At 23.2% G+C, this 18,269-nt stretch overlaps 1 protein-coding gene across 1 annotated transcript in view; it reads left to right on the top strand.

Annotated features, from left to right (window-relative positions):
- Positions 1-2,032: 2,032 nt before the first annotated feature.
- Positions 2,033-18,269, top strand: part of LOC102679457 (dynein heavy chain 1, axonemal-like) — an 18,274-nt gene continuing 2,037 nt past the window's right edge. The window contains exons 1-19 of the mRNA XM_031511151.1: positions 2,033-2,140; positions 2,327-2,514; positions 2,924-3,198; positions 3,851-4,201; positions 4,354-4,480; positions 5,073-5,399; positions 7,328-7,543; positions 7,794-8,053; positions 8,824-9,292; positions 11,306-11,630; positions 12,133-12,264; positions 12,651-12,971; positions 13,589-13,766; positions 13,830-13,962; positions 14,532-15,077; positions 16,311-16,537; positions 16,748-16,990; positions 17,520-17,633; positions 18,008-18,263. Of these exons, the coding sequence (XP_031367011.1) occupies positions 2,089-2,140; positions 2,327-2,514; positions 2,924-3,198; positions 3,851-4,201; positions 4,354-4,480; positions 5,073-5,399; positions 7,328-7,543; positions 7,794-8,053; positions 8,824-9,292; positions 11,306-11,630; positions 12,133-12,264; positions 12,651-12,971; positions 13,589-13,766; positions 13,830-13,962; positions 14,532-15,077; positions 16,311-16,537; positions 16,748-16,990; positions 17,520-17,633; positions 18,008-18,263 (4,740 nt within the window). The 5' untranslated portion in view covers positions 2,033-2,088. The remainder of the gene's footprint in view (positions 2,141-2,326; positions 2,515-2,923; positions 3,199-3,850; positions 4,202-4,353; positions 4,481-5,072; positions 5,400-7,327; positions 7,544-7,793; positions 8,054-8,823; positions 9,293-11,305; positions 11,631-12,132; positions 12,265-12,650; positions 12,972-13,588; positions 13,767-13,829; positions 13,963-14,531; positions 15,078-16,310; positions 16,538-16,747; positions 16,991-17,519; positions 17,634-18,007; positions 18,264-18,269) is intronic.

The following is an 18,269-nucleotide window of genomic DNA, read 5'->3' as shown; positions in this document are numbered from 1 at the left end:
AATTATAATTATAAAATGAAAAAAGAATCAAAATTAAAAGATTAAATTTGAAAAAGTTACTAAATTGCAGAATTACTGAATATTTCAATTTTTTTCTAAATTCAATTTTATTATTATTATATAAGTTTTTAAAATTCTCATTTAGAAAGTTATTTAAAAAAGTTTACTAATTCTTAAATTTAATAGTAGTTAAAAATATTCTATTTAATTATAAATCTAACTTGCCTAATAATTTTTTACAATTTCATAATTTTTCAATTTTGATTCAATTTTTGCTGTCAATTTTCTTTTTTTATTTTATTTCAAATTTATAAATTATTATCAAAATCCATATTATTAAAAATCCTTTTTTCTCCCTAGAATAGTTTCAATACTCTGCTACTTATCTATTATTAACTATCTATTATCTGCAAAATAAAAAATCAAATATTTAAATACATAAAATGTATAAGATTAAATTAATTATATTATAAAATAATAATTTAAATCAATTCTATTTTAAAAATTCACAATAAAAATTGATAATTCTAATAATTATTAGATGAATAATTTAAATAAATGATGAATTTAAATAGATGAATAAAAAAAAATTATTCCTCAAAATATTATTAATAAATAATTGAACACATACCAATAAAATATTAATAAAAAATAAAAGAATAAAATATAATAAAATATTAAGTAAATATCATGAAATAAATTAGTCATATGAAACAAAATATTTAATCGGATTAAGTCTCGACAGAGAATGATTTCTCACATAGTAATCGATGTATTGAATCACAAAGAATATTGTCAATTTTTGACAAGCCGAAACATATCAAACGTGACATGAACCATCATTTTCTAGAAAGACTGACTTATAAAAAATATTTTCAACGTTGGAGCTTCGAACTTAAATCAAAACAAATAAAAATAATAATACATAATTGAACGGATGATGCATTGAGGAAAGAAATACATATTAACCAATCTAGCTTTCCATCTCTGTATACATAAAAAGAGACAAAGGAAATTTATAAGAATTACATTTCATTAAAATAAATAAAGTTTTACTATATTTGCATAAAAATTATCGGATATCTTTTAATTATTATGATGCGTAAAAACTTTCAAAACCATCCTACTTTTAAAGCTACAATCAAACTGCATAAGGACGTTCAATTTTAATATAATAATTATATTAATGAATACATATAATATTTAAAAAAGCTTAATAATTTATTAACTAAACTCAATAAATATAATACAATAGTTTATAAATAAAAATTTTATATAATTACGAATTTCAGCCGGAGAAACACATAATGATGATTTTCAATTCTACTGAGGTTATGTGCACTATAATGCGCACTGATTTATCTTGCTTGGATTTTAGCAATTTTTTGATTGGTTAGAACTGCATCTTATTTTAAATTGAAGTTTGAAGTTTTAAATTGAAGTTTTAAATTGAAGAAAATTAATAAAGAAAAAAGAATTTAACAACCAAATAATTAAAATAAAAAAATATATATTAATTGCATAATATACAGATGATAAAGAATAATTATAAATGTAAATTTACGCAACAGACAAAACACAGAAAAATCAAGAATGACATATTTACATAGTAATTAACCAAAATGACTGCATTTAGATTTCGGTTATCAAATCGAAAGAAAGAAATGTGACTCGACAATTCGATAATCATTTTCACTGAATCGATAACATATAATCGCATATAACATATAATAAGATAATTTTAAAATTTTAATAATATGAAGAATTATCGTATGTTACATTTATATTTGATATTGATATAGTGCAAATAGAGTCAAAACATCAACAGTGACTTTTTGGATAAAAAACTACCACGATTTGTTTCTTGAAAACAATTATAATAAAAATATCGATAAATAATGCAACAGACAAGTTCACATTCATAATGAATATTAAAAATGTCATATATTACGTATTTTATTATTTTTAATGCTAATCGAAGAATAAATATTTTATTATTTTAATACTTAGAAAGTTAATGTGTACATAAATTGTAAAAATACAATTTTATTTTTAAAAGTAAAATAGATTATATCGAAAGTTATAAATATGGAGAAACAAACAATAAAAAGAAGAGGTTATTATTCCGAAATCATAACAGGTAAATTAAAATGATTAAAAATTTATTTATCTAAATTCTTAAATTTAGATGAAGTATTATTTATCTTAAATATCTTAAGAATAAAATATTATATTTTTCTACTCTATCCAAAAATATTTTTTTATTGTAACACATTTTTTACTTGCAATATTTTTTAACTATATATGTATATAAATTAAATAACAGGAACTACGGAAAATCCTGTTACACCGGAAATAGTTCTTATACCAATTGCACCAAGAAGAGTAAAACTTGCATGGCAAGTTGCCACCGAGCAACATAGCGTCTGCATTAGAAAATTACTGGATGATGAAATATATAATTTTCTTGGTGAAGCTAAAAGATGGATGAGTTTTTCCCCGGATCGATCAATTGTAAGCATCAAAAAATATTTGAAAAGATTGTAAGATTCTCTAAGTTGTCGAAATGAGTTAAAGTAAAATAGAAATGATAGAAATTTAATTTTTTTTTTTTGATATCTTATGAAATTTTTTATCAATTTTTATTATTTATCAATTAAATTTGCAAAAATATCGCATAAACAAAAAAAAATAAATAAAATTCATTCTATGAGAATATTTATGAGAATATTTTATTTCGAAGTATTAATTAATTAATTTTTATTTTTTCTATAAAACAGAAAAAATACTCTCGGATATAATTAAAAATAACTTTTTAATTATATTCTGTGATCTTTATATTAAAATTTACAATATCTTTATAAATTTACAAATATCTTTATATTAAAATTTATAAAAAAAATATCAAATATTCGTGGAACAGATATTTCCTGCGGAGACCTTCATCCCCAAAGTACAAATGGAACAAGATGTGGCGCCGAAGCAGTGTCCACGAAATGTTGAGATGGAAAGGAGGCGAAGATTGTACAAACATATAAAAATTCAGGATACTTTAGCGAGCGTTAACATTATACCAAAAGAAATGTTGCCTCCATCCGCCTTAGTATCTCTATTGTCCTACGACGAGAAATATGGTTTATTTAGTATCGCACATTTTCTGCCTTTGGAAATTTTTGACAACGAGGACTACGATTGCAGGTATGTGAGCAAAAATGCTGTAACATAGAAATTATTTGAAATTTATTTAGTAAAACAAAATTTTATCAAACATATGTTAAGATTTCTTTCTATTCTTTAAACATTTTCTTGAAATAAATATTCATAATCGATTTAAAAACAATAATGATAAATGATAAATGATAAAAGAGAAAAATAAAAAGTTATATAAACTGTTTATACTTATTATTATATTATTATATAATCTTCAACAAATTTCGATAAATTTAATAAATTCGATAATTTTATTAATAAAAATTATATATTATAAATTAAATTATATTATTAAGTATAAATATAAATTATATAAAATATAACGATTTATGAATAAAATTTCTTTATAAAGTAATTTAATTAAAAATAACATGTAATAGAAAATAAGTTTTTTAAAAAATATATATATATGCTTTTATAAAAAAATATTTGTTAATTGTTTAGCCTTGTGTTCGTGTGCGTTATAAATTGTAAATAAAAGTATTAAAATCTCGTCTACAATAAGTTTTGATTAATACAATAATCTCTAGATAAATCGATTTCTTAAAATTATTTTCCATTGAATATCAGCGAATATTTAATGAAACAACTTTGAAACAATACACCATGTCATATGCATCGATTTTCATATTTGTTACAGAACAATAGAAGATTGGATAAACTTAGGTTTCATTGATGAAAAGCGTTATCCGTTGCCAGCTAGCGTTTTCGTACCAAGATATCGATCCGAAGACGAAATATTCCATCTCGATGACGAGTTCTTGAACAACTTGTTCATTTGGACTAAAGCCGCTGTTTTTGATTACGATTATAATAAAAAATTGTGGAGTATACTCACACTTGACGGTACAAAACGGGAATTCGAGATACCGAGAATTTATATTCGATTCTTTGCTGAAGATCCCAGAATTACCAAAGAAGATTCTAAGCTTTACGCGAAAAGAGTGGTGACGGCTGTCGAACAAAGAAAAATCGCTGAAGCTTCTGTAAAGTAATTTTTGTTTACGATTAGAGATTTATTTATTTATTTATTATAGAAATAAAAATATTAAAGGTATCGTTAAATATTAATCTCGATGAATATGATGAATTTTTAAATTGTAATTTTTTTTTTAATATTTATTTTAAATATGTTTATTATAGATATAATTTTTATTTGGACTGCATGCAAATGGATGGTATGACCAGGTTGGATGAAGAACAAATAGAAATTATTATTCGTTTGATTCATCTGAATCAAAAATTCAATACAAAATACAAACACAAAAATATAATGGATGTACGTAAAAAGTTTTTTAAATGAAATTTGATATAAAAAGAAAATATTTAAGAATAATTTAAATATTTTAATAATAATGAACATAATAGATTAACATATAAATTTTCTATTAACATAATAATATACCATTGTATTGTATCATAATTGTTTCTATTTTAGTTGATCGATGAAATTTCCTTGGATTATCAACGCACAATGTGTGATCTCATGTGGAGAGAAATGATACAAAAGAATCCAGAAATGTTTAAATTCATCACATGGATACCTGAAGTTGAACCTATGAAAGTGCCGAAAAAAGGCAAATTTGATACGGGCATGAAAAACTTTTTGGTAACTGTCCGTTAATAATGCTTCCACGAGAATTTTATATCATTTTATAAATCAATAATTATTCTGAATAAAAATATTATTCACTTTTCACTTTTACTAAAAATAAAAATATAAATAAATATGAATAAAATTTTATAAATTTACGATAACCTAACTTTTATCGAAATGATAGTTTTAAAAATATTTACTCGGTATATATATAAATATAAAAAAAAATAATATTTTTATTTAGAAAATTAAAAAATCCACTCACTGGATAACATTATATGTTCACGAAGAAGTATACAATGCAATGAAATGTACTGTAGCAGAATGTAAGCAAGCTGAATCTATGAATTTATTCGCCACTTCATACGGAAAACAAATAAGGTTAAAAGAATTCGAAGATTTGCAAATACAGGCTACCATCACGGTTATTAAATATTTGAAAGAACCATGGTTAGAAAAAATTACACAATCAATAAGAATGTGTCTTCGAGATCTTGGAAAAGGATGGTTTAATCTCGAACAAAAGGATCACAACGTGTATGATATAATGAAATTGAAACGTTTCATGAATCTCACTAATCTTCGTATGCAGGTAGATACATATACAAGTACAATCAAAAACAGTCAATCTAAAATAATATAATATTATTATATTTGCTTTTATAATATTTATATATTTATATTTATTTATAATATAATATATATAATATATTTATAATATATATATATATAATTATATATTTCATAATATATAATATTTATATATATTTCATAGACGTAAAAATTATAGACATAAATATGTTGTTTTATATTTCTTTTTTAAAAACTGAAAAAAGTTTCTTTTAATTAACTTTTTATGACGATGAAAAAAGGTATAATATAATTTTTCTTTGACTTTTATTTACAAAACTAACTAGCCTGCATAAAATTACAGAAAAATATATACATGTATATTGCTATTTTTTCTTTCTTCCATATCTCAAATTTTAAAAAAATATTAAATATCTTCTAAACTATTCACATAAATAAGAAGTAGAAAAAAAAATATATTTTTTTCTTTTCAAAAAATAAAAAGTTTTATTAAAATTAATTTTCTTTTAAGTAAAATATTCATTTCTAAAAAAATTTCATTAGATATCGTGTTTCTCAAAATTTTTTATTCGATTTCGTTTAATGAAAATTTTTTTTTTATTTGCAATCATTTCAAAGTTTCAATCACTTACAAGTTATTTTACAAAGTGTTCTAAATTGCATAAAACAATTCACAAAATTAATAATAATCAATCAACAATCACTTAATAACAATTCACAAAAAAGCACGAATGAAATAAATAATTTTTTTCGTCGATTTTTTTTTATTAATATATATAAGTTAAACCAAAATTTTTTTTTAGAGATAAATTGTATTCTTCTTAAGAATTGAATAATTTGTGAATTAAATAACTTATTATATAAAAAAAATTACATTAGGAAGAAAAAAAGAATGAAATCTTCTGGAAAGTGAATAGATTTTGTTAATGATGTAATATTGTGTACATATATTATCAGTTTGAACAATTAAAACCAATTTTGATCGACATATATGATAATCGTGCCAATGTTACACTTCGCGTTATCTCTTTTACTCACAAAAATAAAATTTTTACTCGAGAGAGCCCGTTTCGAAAGTCGTTGACGCGACGAGGTGGAAAATGATGCTTCTATTGACAGTGTTGACACAAATCGCAGCGTAGATTTGGCTTACGAATACGGCCATGTTGAACATTGAGAAAGAAATGTCGTTATTATTAGATATATAATAATTTTATTTTATACAAGTTATATGAAAATATATACAAGATATATTTTCATTATATTTTTTATATTATATATTATGAATAAATAGATGCTTGATTAATGTAACTAATAAAAATAAATTTTTCAGGAAATAGATTTTTATTATAGTAGAAAATGGTTAATTATTTCAACATCTAGCAATGCAAAGATATCATTCTTTTATAATTCTAATATCTTGATTTTAATATTTTGGTTTTAGAAATTTTAAGTAAAATATTTCAGTATTTTGAATTATGACATTATTTTTGTAATTATCTTAAATAATTCTGTCAGATGAAATACAATATGTATCATTTTTTTGTAAAATTTAATAGATATAAACAGTGTGTTTTAGATTTCTTTTATATAGTGTTTTTTTATGCATATATAAATGAAGTGAAGCCTTAGTTTACAAAGAATGATATCTATTGTAGCGTAAAAAAAAAAAAAAAAAAAAAAATTGTAAACAATCGTATTTTTACAAATATTGTTATTTTTTAGAGTTGAATAAATTCCAGTTAAAAAAAAAAATAGAAAAATATGGAATATCAAGTGCATTTTACACAATAATTTGTTAACTATATTAGTAACTTATTGTTAACTATATTAGTAACTTAAATTAAAAGTTATAAGATACATTTCACTTTTATACAATTTTATTTATATAATGAAACTAATTATTTATAATCTTTTTAATTTAATTAGTATGCGCTACGAGTTTTGGTGGAAGAATCGATCAAATTCTATAGAAATATTCTGGAAATTCCAGCATTATGTGTCTTAAATATAGACGAATCATTTGTTTGGGGAGATGATCTCATTAATACTCAGTTTTATCCTGCTGGCATGCCTATTTTTCTCCTTGACCTTCAAATGGATGAGCAAAAACCATTTTACTCGACAAATCCTGAGAAATTTCTCGTAAGTGTATTTTCGTTCGTATTAATTAACAATGAACGATTTTTTTTTATTTATTATTAATTTAAATGGATAAATCAATACATTAGTTTTTAATAGAATTTGATGGAATTTCTTTTAAATATTTTATCATAATATTTTTTTCTATTCTTTTAAAAGAGATATATCCATAGATATCTTGATAAATTATTTTAAAATGAAAAATATCTCATTCATAAATCTTTCTTCATTTCTTTTTTTTTTTTTTTTCAAGGAAAGTATCATTATTTTATACGATAACGCACTTACTGCCTGTCATCAAATCAGGCAAATACATCCTTTTCTACTTCCGAAGTTAAAATTCCCTATTCACCTATATCTAAGCTCCGTTGGTCTACTCGAGGATCAGGTATGCGATGTTCGTGAATCGTTGAAAAAAGCATATAAGAAGTCTGTAATACCTTTAAAAGCTTATGCAAAAGAATTCAGTCGATATCAATTATTCTTCAATCTTAACGTCGCCAAATACATTGAGTGAGTATATTCATAACAAAATTGTTTTAAGTTAAACTTAAAACAATAAAAAATGATTTATTTTTATAATAATCAAATAACATATGTTGTTTATCTTTATTTTTATTTATATAAAAATTAAAATTACAATGAATCGATCAAAATCAATTTAATATGATCATCAGAATCGTTAGATACATGAAAAATAAAATTAATTTTAAATCTTAATTTTTATTTTTATTAAATAAATGTAATAATGAGTATCTTAACTTTTAAAACTTTTCTGCCAACATTACCGACTGAATAAATATATGATCGATAGAAATCCACCAGAGGGAATCAGTGAATCAAAACATAGAGATTGATAGATACATGTTATTACAACTATATCTATCATAGTTTTTTTAATATTTTTAATTTTTTCAAATACTATATTTTACGTATAAATTTAAATGCATACATTATATTATTTTCATATATTATTTTCATATATTTTATTTTCATCATATTATATTCATTAAATTCACAAAAACAAATATTGACAACTCGAAGTTAATAGGAAATATTCCAACAATAAATTGAATCACTTAAATACAGTAGTAGGCTTAATTAATATTCATACTAAGTAATAGTAATAGTAAAGCTAATATCTATAATGAATTTTGATTATTTTTATGCTTAATTAAATGCATTTTTATTCTTATTGTCAAACAGAACGCGTCAAATAACCTACGAGGTCAAAAGACGCAGTTGATTTATTTATCGAGATTAAATGAAATTCCATTTTGAAGGGAATACAAGGAAGAAGAACTTACTACGGCCGAGATAAAAGAGGAAATTTCATTTCATATCACGATGAGACAGAATCTCCAAGTTACTTTACCGAATGCTATTACCATTGGTGCGTTTGTAGTGAACGTTTATCCCTTGAAAGAGTTTCTTGTAAACAAACGCACTGAATGTGCTAAATCATTGCTCATTATGCTCACGGAAAAGATACGAAAGGAAATTGATAATATCCTGGACGAATATAGGCAGATAAGATACAAATTGAAAGAAGTGCCACAAAATATCGAGCACATATTCGAAATACGGGATTGGATGGAAACTATACCACTTCGAGTACAGGATCTCGAAGAAAAGATGGACAAATTGAAAATAGATTATGATATTCTCGATAGTTTTCTTTGGAATATATCCGATGATGATTTTCAAGCGAAATGGGAAGTGATTGGATCGCCATTTCAAATTGAGAAAGAGGTAAAATATTTGTTAAATTAGAGAGTTAAATTTGATCAAAATTCATTTATTAATAAATTAATTTTTTTGACATTAAAATATTAATTGAAAATAATGTTTATCATTTATGAAAATTAGAAATAATAAGGTGATAATTGATAAATTAAAATTTTAATTGTTCATTTAAATACAGTATTAATTCTTTCGTTATTAAAATTAATTAACTATCACGAATTTGAAATATTTTAATATAAATCTGCATATGATTTCAAAAATTTCCAATATTTAAAATATATCATATAATAAATCAAAAAATATTTTTATATAGTCATTTATTCAAAAATTTTAAATATTAAAATTTTATTTTAACGTCAATTTTTTTAGTCCTTTTAATTTTTAATCATGTTAATATCCTCTATCAATGTTGCAACATATTTTCATAAGTTACAGCTTTATTTGCTACAATAAATATGTATATTCCATATGAACGGCATTAGTTATATCGTTAATATTTAAACTGCTTTATTCTTGAAATATGCATATGTCCGTAATGAAAAATTTCTTGCCAAAAAATTTTTTTTTTAATTTGAACGATTTTGTGATACAAATATTTCATACGAAATGGAAAAAAAATTGATAAATTATTTTTTCATAATGATTGACAAAAAATACAATTATATTTTCTATTTACAAACCACTTTTAAACGATTGCTTTTCTCTTTATTTAGGTCAAATAAGAAGCATCACTAAGTAAGCAAAACCCAATAATTACTTTCCTCGTACTTTGATAAGATTGCTAATTAAATAAAAGAGTTCTGTGAATCCTTTATAATTAAATATTCACTCAAATAATGCAATGTCCATTATTTCTTTTTCATGTTCGGAAAAATACAAAGAAAATTCCGAATTTTACAAAAAAATTACATTTAATTATTAATTAAATTTCAATACTATAATAATAAACAATTTGAATTCCAATTTTTGAATACGTTTACCATATGATAAATATATTTTATCATGTACACATTTTAGTAAAATCGAAATTTAATCCCTGTAATAAAATATGTTTAATCGATTTGGTTGACCTAGAATTCAGTTCTCCTTATATCGAACATAAGGTTAATATAAGTAAAAAATAAGTAAAAAAAAAAGAGCATCGAGTTGTATCGAAAACAAAAATTGATACGTAGAAGTAACGAATAAGATTTAAATTTTAAATTAGAATTTAATTGTAACGATTTAATTGTAATTTTTCATTAACTTGTGTTAATAAACGCCTGGTAATTAAGCGAGCTAGCGGTCGATCGATTGCATACATACAAGTGCTTCTAGTACAAAAATAAATTGCTTCTCAATTTATATTATTTTTTCAAAAATAATCGAATATCTTAACAACGTGTATAATATAAAATATGTCAAAAATATTTTTGATAAGATAAATAAAATGTGTTACATTATAGCATAAAAATAGCAAATATTTATTAAAAATAAATTTTCAATTGCTATTCTCTGTACAATTTTATATAAAATGGGCTAAAATAACTGTTATCATATATTTTTTCGACCAACTGTATTATAGGATATCATGAGTGTATATACATATATTTTATGCTTCGCAGGTGATATTGAAAGTCTCGAGAGGTTCATAAAACTACATTTAAAATTCCATATTTCCTGATATGTTTATATAGTATATTGTGTATCGTGAAAATTTTTATTCATTTTGAAAATAGAATTCTCTAGTTTCCTTTTTTCCATTATATTTTTATATTTTGTAATATTATAAAAAACAAGATTACATAGTTACTTGCAAATTATTATACAAAATAATATAAAAAATACAAAGAAATTTTGAGCTTAGAAATAGAAATAAATAATGTTAATTTATATATATATAAATCACTTTTTATTTCAAAATTTATTAAATTTTAAATTAGTAAATATTGTCTCAAGTAACTATTATACTTCTTGTTTTAATTTTAAATTATATTCAAGATTTAACACATCGAAATAATTATCAAAAAATTTAACTAGATTCAGGAGACGAATGAACGATTTGTGGAAGAGCAAGAAAAATTCCATAAAATCCAAATACAGGATGAGATCTTGCTGCTGGAAAAAATAGACACTTTGGTGGGCAATGTGGCAAACATTGCTCTTCAAACGGATGTTACCCGTATCCACGAGATAGCTCTAGATGTGAAGCGGATATGGAAGGTTATGCTCGATTGTCGAGAAAATGGTTTATTGCTCAACGAACGACAAAAGTTATTTGGCCTAAAAGTAGTGCCTTTTGAACACCTAAATAAGCTCATAAAGGAATTCGAACCTTACAAAAACTTATGGATCACGGCTTCGGGTAAGCATCCAATTATTTATCCATTTTTATTTTATTAAATTCATTAAATTTTAAATGGATTTTTTTAGAGATATAAACTATAGTAATAGAGAATAATTGAATTTAAAATTGAACTGAATTCAAGAAAAATTGAATTCTTTCTCAGGAATTGTGTTTTAATATAAATTTAAGATTATACATACATAATGTATATATATACATGTATATTTATATTTTGTCTAAAATTTTTAGAATGAATTTCTCACAATAAAAGTTGTAATTAAAAGTTGTAATTATATTTTCTATAAAAGTATGAATCAAAGAAAAACTTTAATATTAATTTGAATTTCTTTTTATTCCTCTAGGAATAGAATACAAAAAGTTCAATTTTATTTAAAACAATGGCGTCTCAGAATTTTCATTTTTCGAAAACGTTATTAAAATTTCCTAAAAGCATTTGTTAAAAATTATTAAAAGCTAAAACTAGATAATTCTTATAGAGTTAATTTTTTCCTATTTATAGATTGGCTCAAATGGCACGACATATGGATGGATAATCCTTTAATGAACATTGACGGCCTTCAAATTGAAGGTCTTGTTGTCGATATGTATCGGCAAATAACACGAGCAATTAGAACATTCCATGAATTTCCAAGTAATTTAATAATTTGATGATTACAAATGAAAGTTGTTGCGGAATCTCGATTTAAAAATATATATAGTTTGTAAATTAAAATGATGTTAAAGCACTGTTACGTTATATATTATTAATCATTACAACTTGTACAACTATATAAAAGAAAATTTTAAGAAATGTTAAGAAAATATTTCTTAAATACGTTTATGTGAATCTATTGAATTTATTTAATCAACTTGATGAACAAGCTTTTCCTATATTTTTTTAATACATGTTTTGTTAGAATTTTTTTAATACATGTTTCATAATTAATGAAAAAAAGTTTTGTGATATTTTTTAAGTTTCATGATATTTTTAAATAATTTTTTTAATTTAAGAATAATTTTCTTTTTTTCTAAACGCAGAGGTGCAGGCAGTTGCAACTATGATAAGGGATCAAATAGATGAATTCAAACCGTTTATACCTCTGATACAAGCTCTTCGAGAGCCAGGAATGAAGGATCGCCATTTCGAGCAATTGAGCGCGCAAACTGGAATATTAATGGCTCTTAAACCCACCATAACATTTAAAAGTTTGTTAATTCTCGGTATTAAAGAGTTTGAAGAATTGGTGAAAACGGTCGCCGATACTGCGGCCAAAGAATATGCTACAGAACGAACATTGAATAAAATGATCGAAGAATGGGAAATGGTTATTTTTGAGACTCTTCCATACAAAACTACCGGTAAATACACAATATATCTTTTCATAAATGAATTTAATTAGTGTTCATTATTTTATGTCTAATGAAATACATTTGAATATATATTATATTTCTTTTTTTTTATTTAATTTTTATTAACTTTTTACTCTAGATAGTAGACAAGTTTTTAAATAAGATCATTTAAAAATTTAGATTATTCAGTAACTAATTATTCAATTCTTAATTATTATTATCATAACTCTTCTAATTTTCTTGCATCAATTTCAAATCAAATAATTTTTTTCACAATTTTTAATCAATCATCGCTGTGATAAATATAATAAATATAATTTGAAAATTTTTAAGAAAAAATTATAAGGAAAAATAAAATTATAATATATTATTTGAATCGAAATTTTTCAATCTTTGGATAATTCTTTTTTTTTGTTAAACAATTTTATGTTTATCTATGCAGGATTTTTAATCAATTTTTAATCATCTCTATCAAAAGTATAATAAATGTAATTTGAAAATTTTTAAGAAAAAATTACAAGGAAAAATAAAATTATAAAATATATCATTTGAATCAAAATTTTCCATTTGCAATCTTTGGATAATTTTTTTTTTTTTGTTAAACAATTCTATGTTTATCTATGCAGGAACGTATATAATAAAGGTCTCGGAGGAAACGTTGATGATGCTAGATCATCATATTCTTAACGTGCAACAGCTTGCATACAGTCCATTGAAGACCGCCTTCGAGGACGAGATCAATGAATGGGAGAGAAAATTAAATTTGACACAAAAAGTTCTTCATCTATGGATAGAAGTACAAAGGTGAGAGAAGAATCATATGGAATGCGATTTGTTTGTTTTGATGATAAGAAATTTGGATTATAGAGAATGGATGTATCTGGAACCAATATTTACTTCAGAAGATATTAAAGTTCAATTACCCTTGGAAACAAGGAAATACAACGCCATGGAACGAAACTGGAGACGGATCATGAAAAATGCTTTTGAAAATCCTTACGTAATTTTAATTTTAATATATTCTTTCATTTGAAACGTTATATAACGCAATATTTAATACGATTGAAAATTGAAATATTTGATCAATTATGAATACATATATAACGAATTATTTCATCGTGAAATTTTAATCGTGAAATTCATGATATTAATATAAATAATTAAGCGATTTATCAATATTGAATAGGTATTATAGATATAAGATATTTATTTTTATCGTATAAAATATGTAACTGCATATAAATATATTTTCCATAACGACATTCGATAATAAATTAGCAATTTTTCAGATTAAATTAATTATGGATTAAATTCAAAAAATTAGTAAATAACTTCAAGTATACTTAAAAAGTAATTTATTTTTATTTATAAATATAATTGAAAATTATAAAAACTTCTAAAATTTTTATCATTTAAATATATAAAAATTAATATATAAATAATATATATAAATAATATAATATATTAATAAATATATATAAATTAAATATATATTAAATATATAATATAATTTTGAAGTATTTGATCTTTAATTCAATCTAATTTAATTTAAAAACATTTTCACAACAGATTATCAAAATATGTCCTGATGAAAGTCTCCTTGAAAGTCTTCAAGAATGTTCAAGTCTCCTGGAAGTAGTACAAAAAGGTTTATCCAATTATCTGGAAATAAAACGAAAGATTTTCCCCCGATTCTATTTCCTCAGCGACGATGAATTATTGGAGATCTTGTCGCATGCAAAGATCGTACAAACGGTACAGCCACATCTCAGAAAGTGTTTCGAGAATATATACAGAGTAAGATTCGAAGAAGATCTGCAAATTACTCGAATGTACTCTGCGGAAGGTGAAGAGGTGATATTTGATCCACCTATGTATCCGGAGAGAAGTGTTGAGTTTTGGCTGGGTGATCTCGAAAGAGTAATGCGTAATACCATTAGAGAGATTATTCGCAAAGCATTAAAAGTCATCCATGAAACTCCAAGGAAAGTATGGGTATATATGTGGCCGGGACAAGTGACACTTTGTTGCGGCCAAACTTATTGGGCTGCACAAGTGGAGAATGCGATCAATAAGAAGAAACTTGAAGATTATTATCAGGTGCTACTGGGAAATGTAAGATACTTTTTATTTTAATTTTTATTTTTTTTTTTTTGTTGGATTAACATAGGGAATCATGTTTATGGAAATAGATTCTTTTATAATTTATTTTTATTACTTGATTTAATTTTATCTTGATTTAAATTTTCCATTTCATTGTTTCTTGTTATAATAATTCTCTAGGATATAAATGGAATATCTTAAATCAAAAATATTACTTATTAATAGGATTCATAATTGTTCATTTGATGAATGTTATTTATTATAAACATGTGAAATTTATATTAAATGCAAGAGGACAGATTAAAAATATATATATGAAACTTCTTTTATTAATCATTTGCATAATTTCTATTTTTTGAGTAATTATAACATAGCTTTTGAAAAACTTTGTAGTTATCGTAGATAACATAAATGAGTTGTAATTTCTATTATTTTAAATTCTTTACGTGATAATTATTAAAGTTTTAAATACTTTTTTAATACTTAATAGTGTTATGACTTCGTAATTTTTTATTTCATTTCAATTTTCTTAAAAATAATTATTTTAAATATTGCATAAAAATGCAGCCATAAATAATAAATAAAGAAATATATTATGAAAATAAAATCTATCTCTATAACTATTTTGTAATAATTTTGTAATAATATTTTGTAATAGTCTCAAAATTAAACTTGTATAATAAATTTTATTTTTAAAATTTATATAACTTAATAGAAACTAATTTCTAATTAATTAACATAATTAATTAAAATATGATGATGAAGTTTGAATTGAAATATTTGAAATTTTACACGTGATTATATAAGATGGGAATATATGAAAATATTTCAATTTAAATTTATTTCAATAGCATTATATATATAGCATATATTTGAATTGTTTTTATCTTGTATACATATGTTTTTTATTATAAAATTTCTTTTTATAGTGAATATAATTTAATATTAAACTGATCATTTTATTAAACTAAAAAATAAACATAAATGATTAAATATTATTAATAATATTTAAGTTTCAAATTTTTTTATTAATTTATGTAGTATATTCAAAAAAGTATATAAACAAAAAATAAAATTTATAAAACGAAACAAATTAATCTTAATTAATCTTAATTATAAGTTTCTATTTCATTCATAGTAATTTTTTATTCTAAACATTTATAAACAATCAAAATATTCTCATTTTTTCGTATTCTAATTATTTATATAATTAGATATAAAATAATGGAAAATTTATTATTACAGTTAGACGATTTACGCGAATTGGTACGAAATCCTCAAACCGAAATCCAGAGATTAATGCTGGAAGCAGTAATAACGATTGAAGTACACGCGCGAGATGTTTTGTATAAATTAGTAAAAGACAAAGTGACTAACGTAAACGATTTCAATTGGATCTCACAGCTCCGCTATTATTGGGTAGATGATTTAGATTTAAAGATTCGTGCTGTAAATGCGGAATTCCAATATGGGTATGTATATAAATAACTATATATATTGGCAATTTTTCGCAAATGATAAATGTACATAAATTTTATGATCAATATTATGCAAAAAGATATCAATTTTTTATTCTTTTTTAATTTCTTTCTTACATATGTATTATACATCATATTGTATCATATAATAGCATTAACCCAACAATATTAAATATTTAATTACTACATCAATATTTATTAAAGATACGAGTATTTAGGAAATACTGGAAGACTAGTCATTACTCCTCTAACTGATCGATGTTACTTAACCTTAACTGGGGCATTGCACTTGAAGTTCGGTGGTGCACCGGCAGGCCCTGCTGGGACTGGCAAAACGGAAACGACAAAAGATCTTGCTAAAGCGTTTGCCATACAATGTGTAGTATTCAATTGTTCCGATCAATTAGATTTCATGTCAATGGGAAAATTCTTCAAAGGTCTTTCAAGGTAACTTTTTTCAGAATTAATATTTTATTTTAATTAAATCAAGATTCAATGATAGTTTTAAAAAGCATTTTCGATTTTTTTTTTTTTACTTTTCATTCTGTTAATTATTTAACAATTAAACATATATGTTTTTATTGAATATTAACAACACTATCTCTCACATGAGAATGACTTTATCAATTATATTATTTATCAATATTTATCAATGAAATATAAATATAGGTAATTTTTTATAAGTATAAAAAAATTATTTAGTTATAATATAAATATAATTCCATTGAAATTTATTAATTGTAAATTTTATTAAATTTCATAATGAAAGTATTAATTTTTTCTTTTAGCAAATTCATAAAAGTTTTCGATTGGTTATTAATGTCAACTTCATTACATTCGTGTAATTAAAATGTAATTTTTCACATTGACAAATATTGCATTTATTAATTATTATTTACAATCTCAATTATTTTTTATATTTGTTCTTTATATTTTCCATAGTAATTTTTCATGTTTCTGATATTAATTCTCGCAGTGCAGGTGCATGGGCGTGCTTTGATGAATTTAATAGGATAGACATTGAAGTATTGTCCGTTATTGCTCAGCAAATTATGACAATCCAGCAAGCGCAACAAATGCGGGTTGATAAGTGAGTATATAAATATGTAAGCAACATTTCGTATATATCATCTATAAAATATCAGATTTAAAATTATTTAAATCTCAATCTGTGGGTCGCTACTCAAAGGCTCATGAAAGTTCGGAATTATTTTTATTGAAAGATTTTTACATACTCGCTTTAATATAATAATATTATTATATTTTACAAGAATATTAAAATTTTCTCGTTAACTTAACTCAAAAACAATCGTGTTATTTCAAACGAATCGTATTCATTGTTTTTAATTTTATTTACTTTATATAAAGAAAGAAAGATTATTATAAATTTGAATTATGACTTAAAAAAAAAAGATTAGAAAACACTGGTATTAGTATATAAAATATAACAATGAAATTTCTCAGATTTATCTTCGAAGGAGAAGAAATTGTTTTGAAGCCATCTTGTGCAGTTTTCATTACTATGAATCCTGGTTATGCGGGACGAACGGAATTACCAGACAATTTGAAAGCTCTATTCCGTCCAGTCGCTATGATGGTGCCAGATTATTCATTGATCGCTGAAATTTCATTATTTTCTTATGGTTTCTGCGATGCAAAACCTTTGGCGGGAAAAATAACAACAACATTCAAATTGAGCTCGGAGCAATTAAGTACACAGGTAAAA

This window comes from Apis dorsata, unplaced genomic scaffold, assembly GCF_000469605.1.
Source record: "Apis dorsata unplaced genomic scaffold, Apis dorsata 1.3 scaffold_293, whole genome shotgun sequence".
NCBI lineage: Eukaryota > Metazoa > Arthropoda > Insecta > Hymenoptera > Apidae > Apis > Apis dorsata.
The sequence above is the reverse complement of the archived record's forward strand: the minus strand, read 5'-3'. Positions and strand labels throughout refer to the sequence as shown.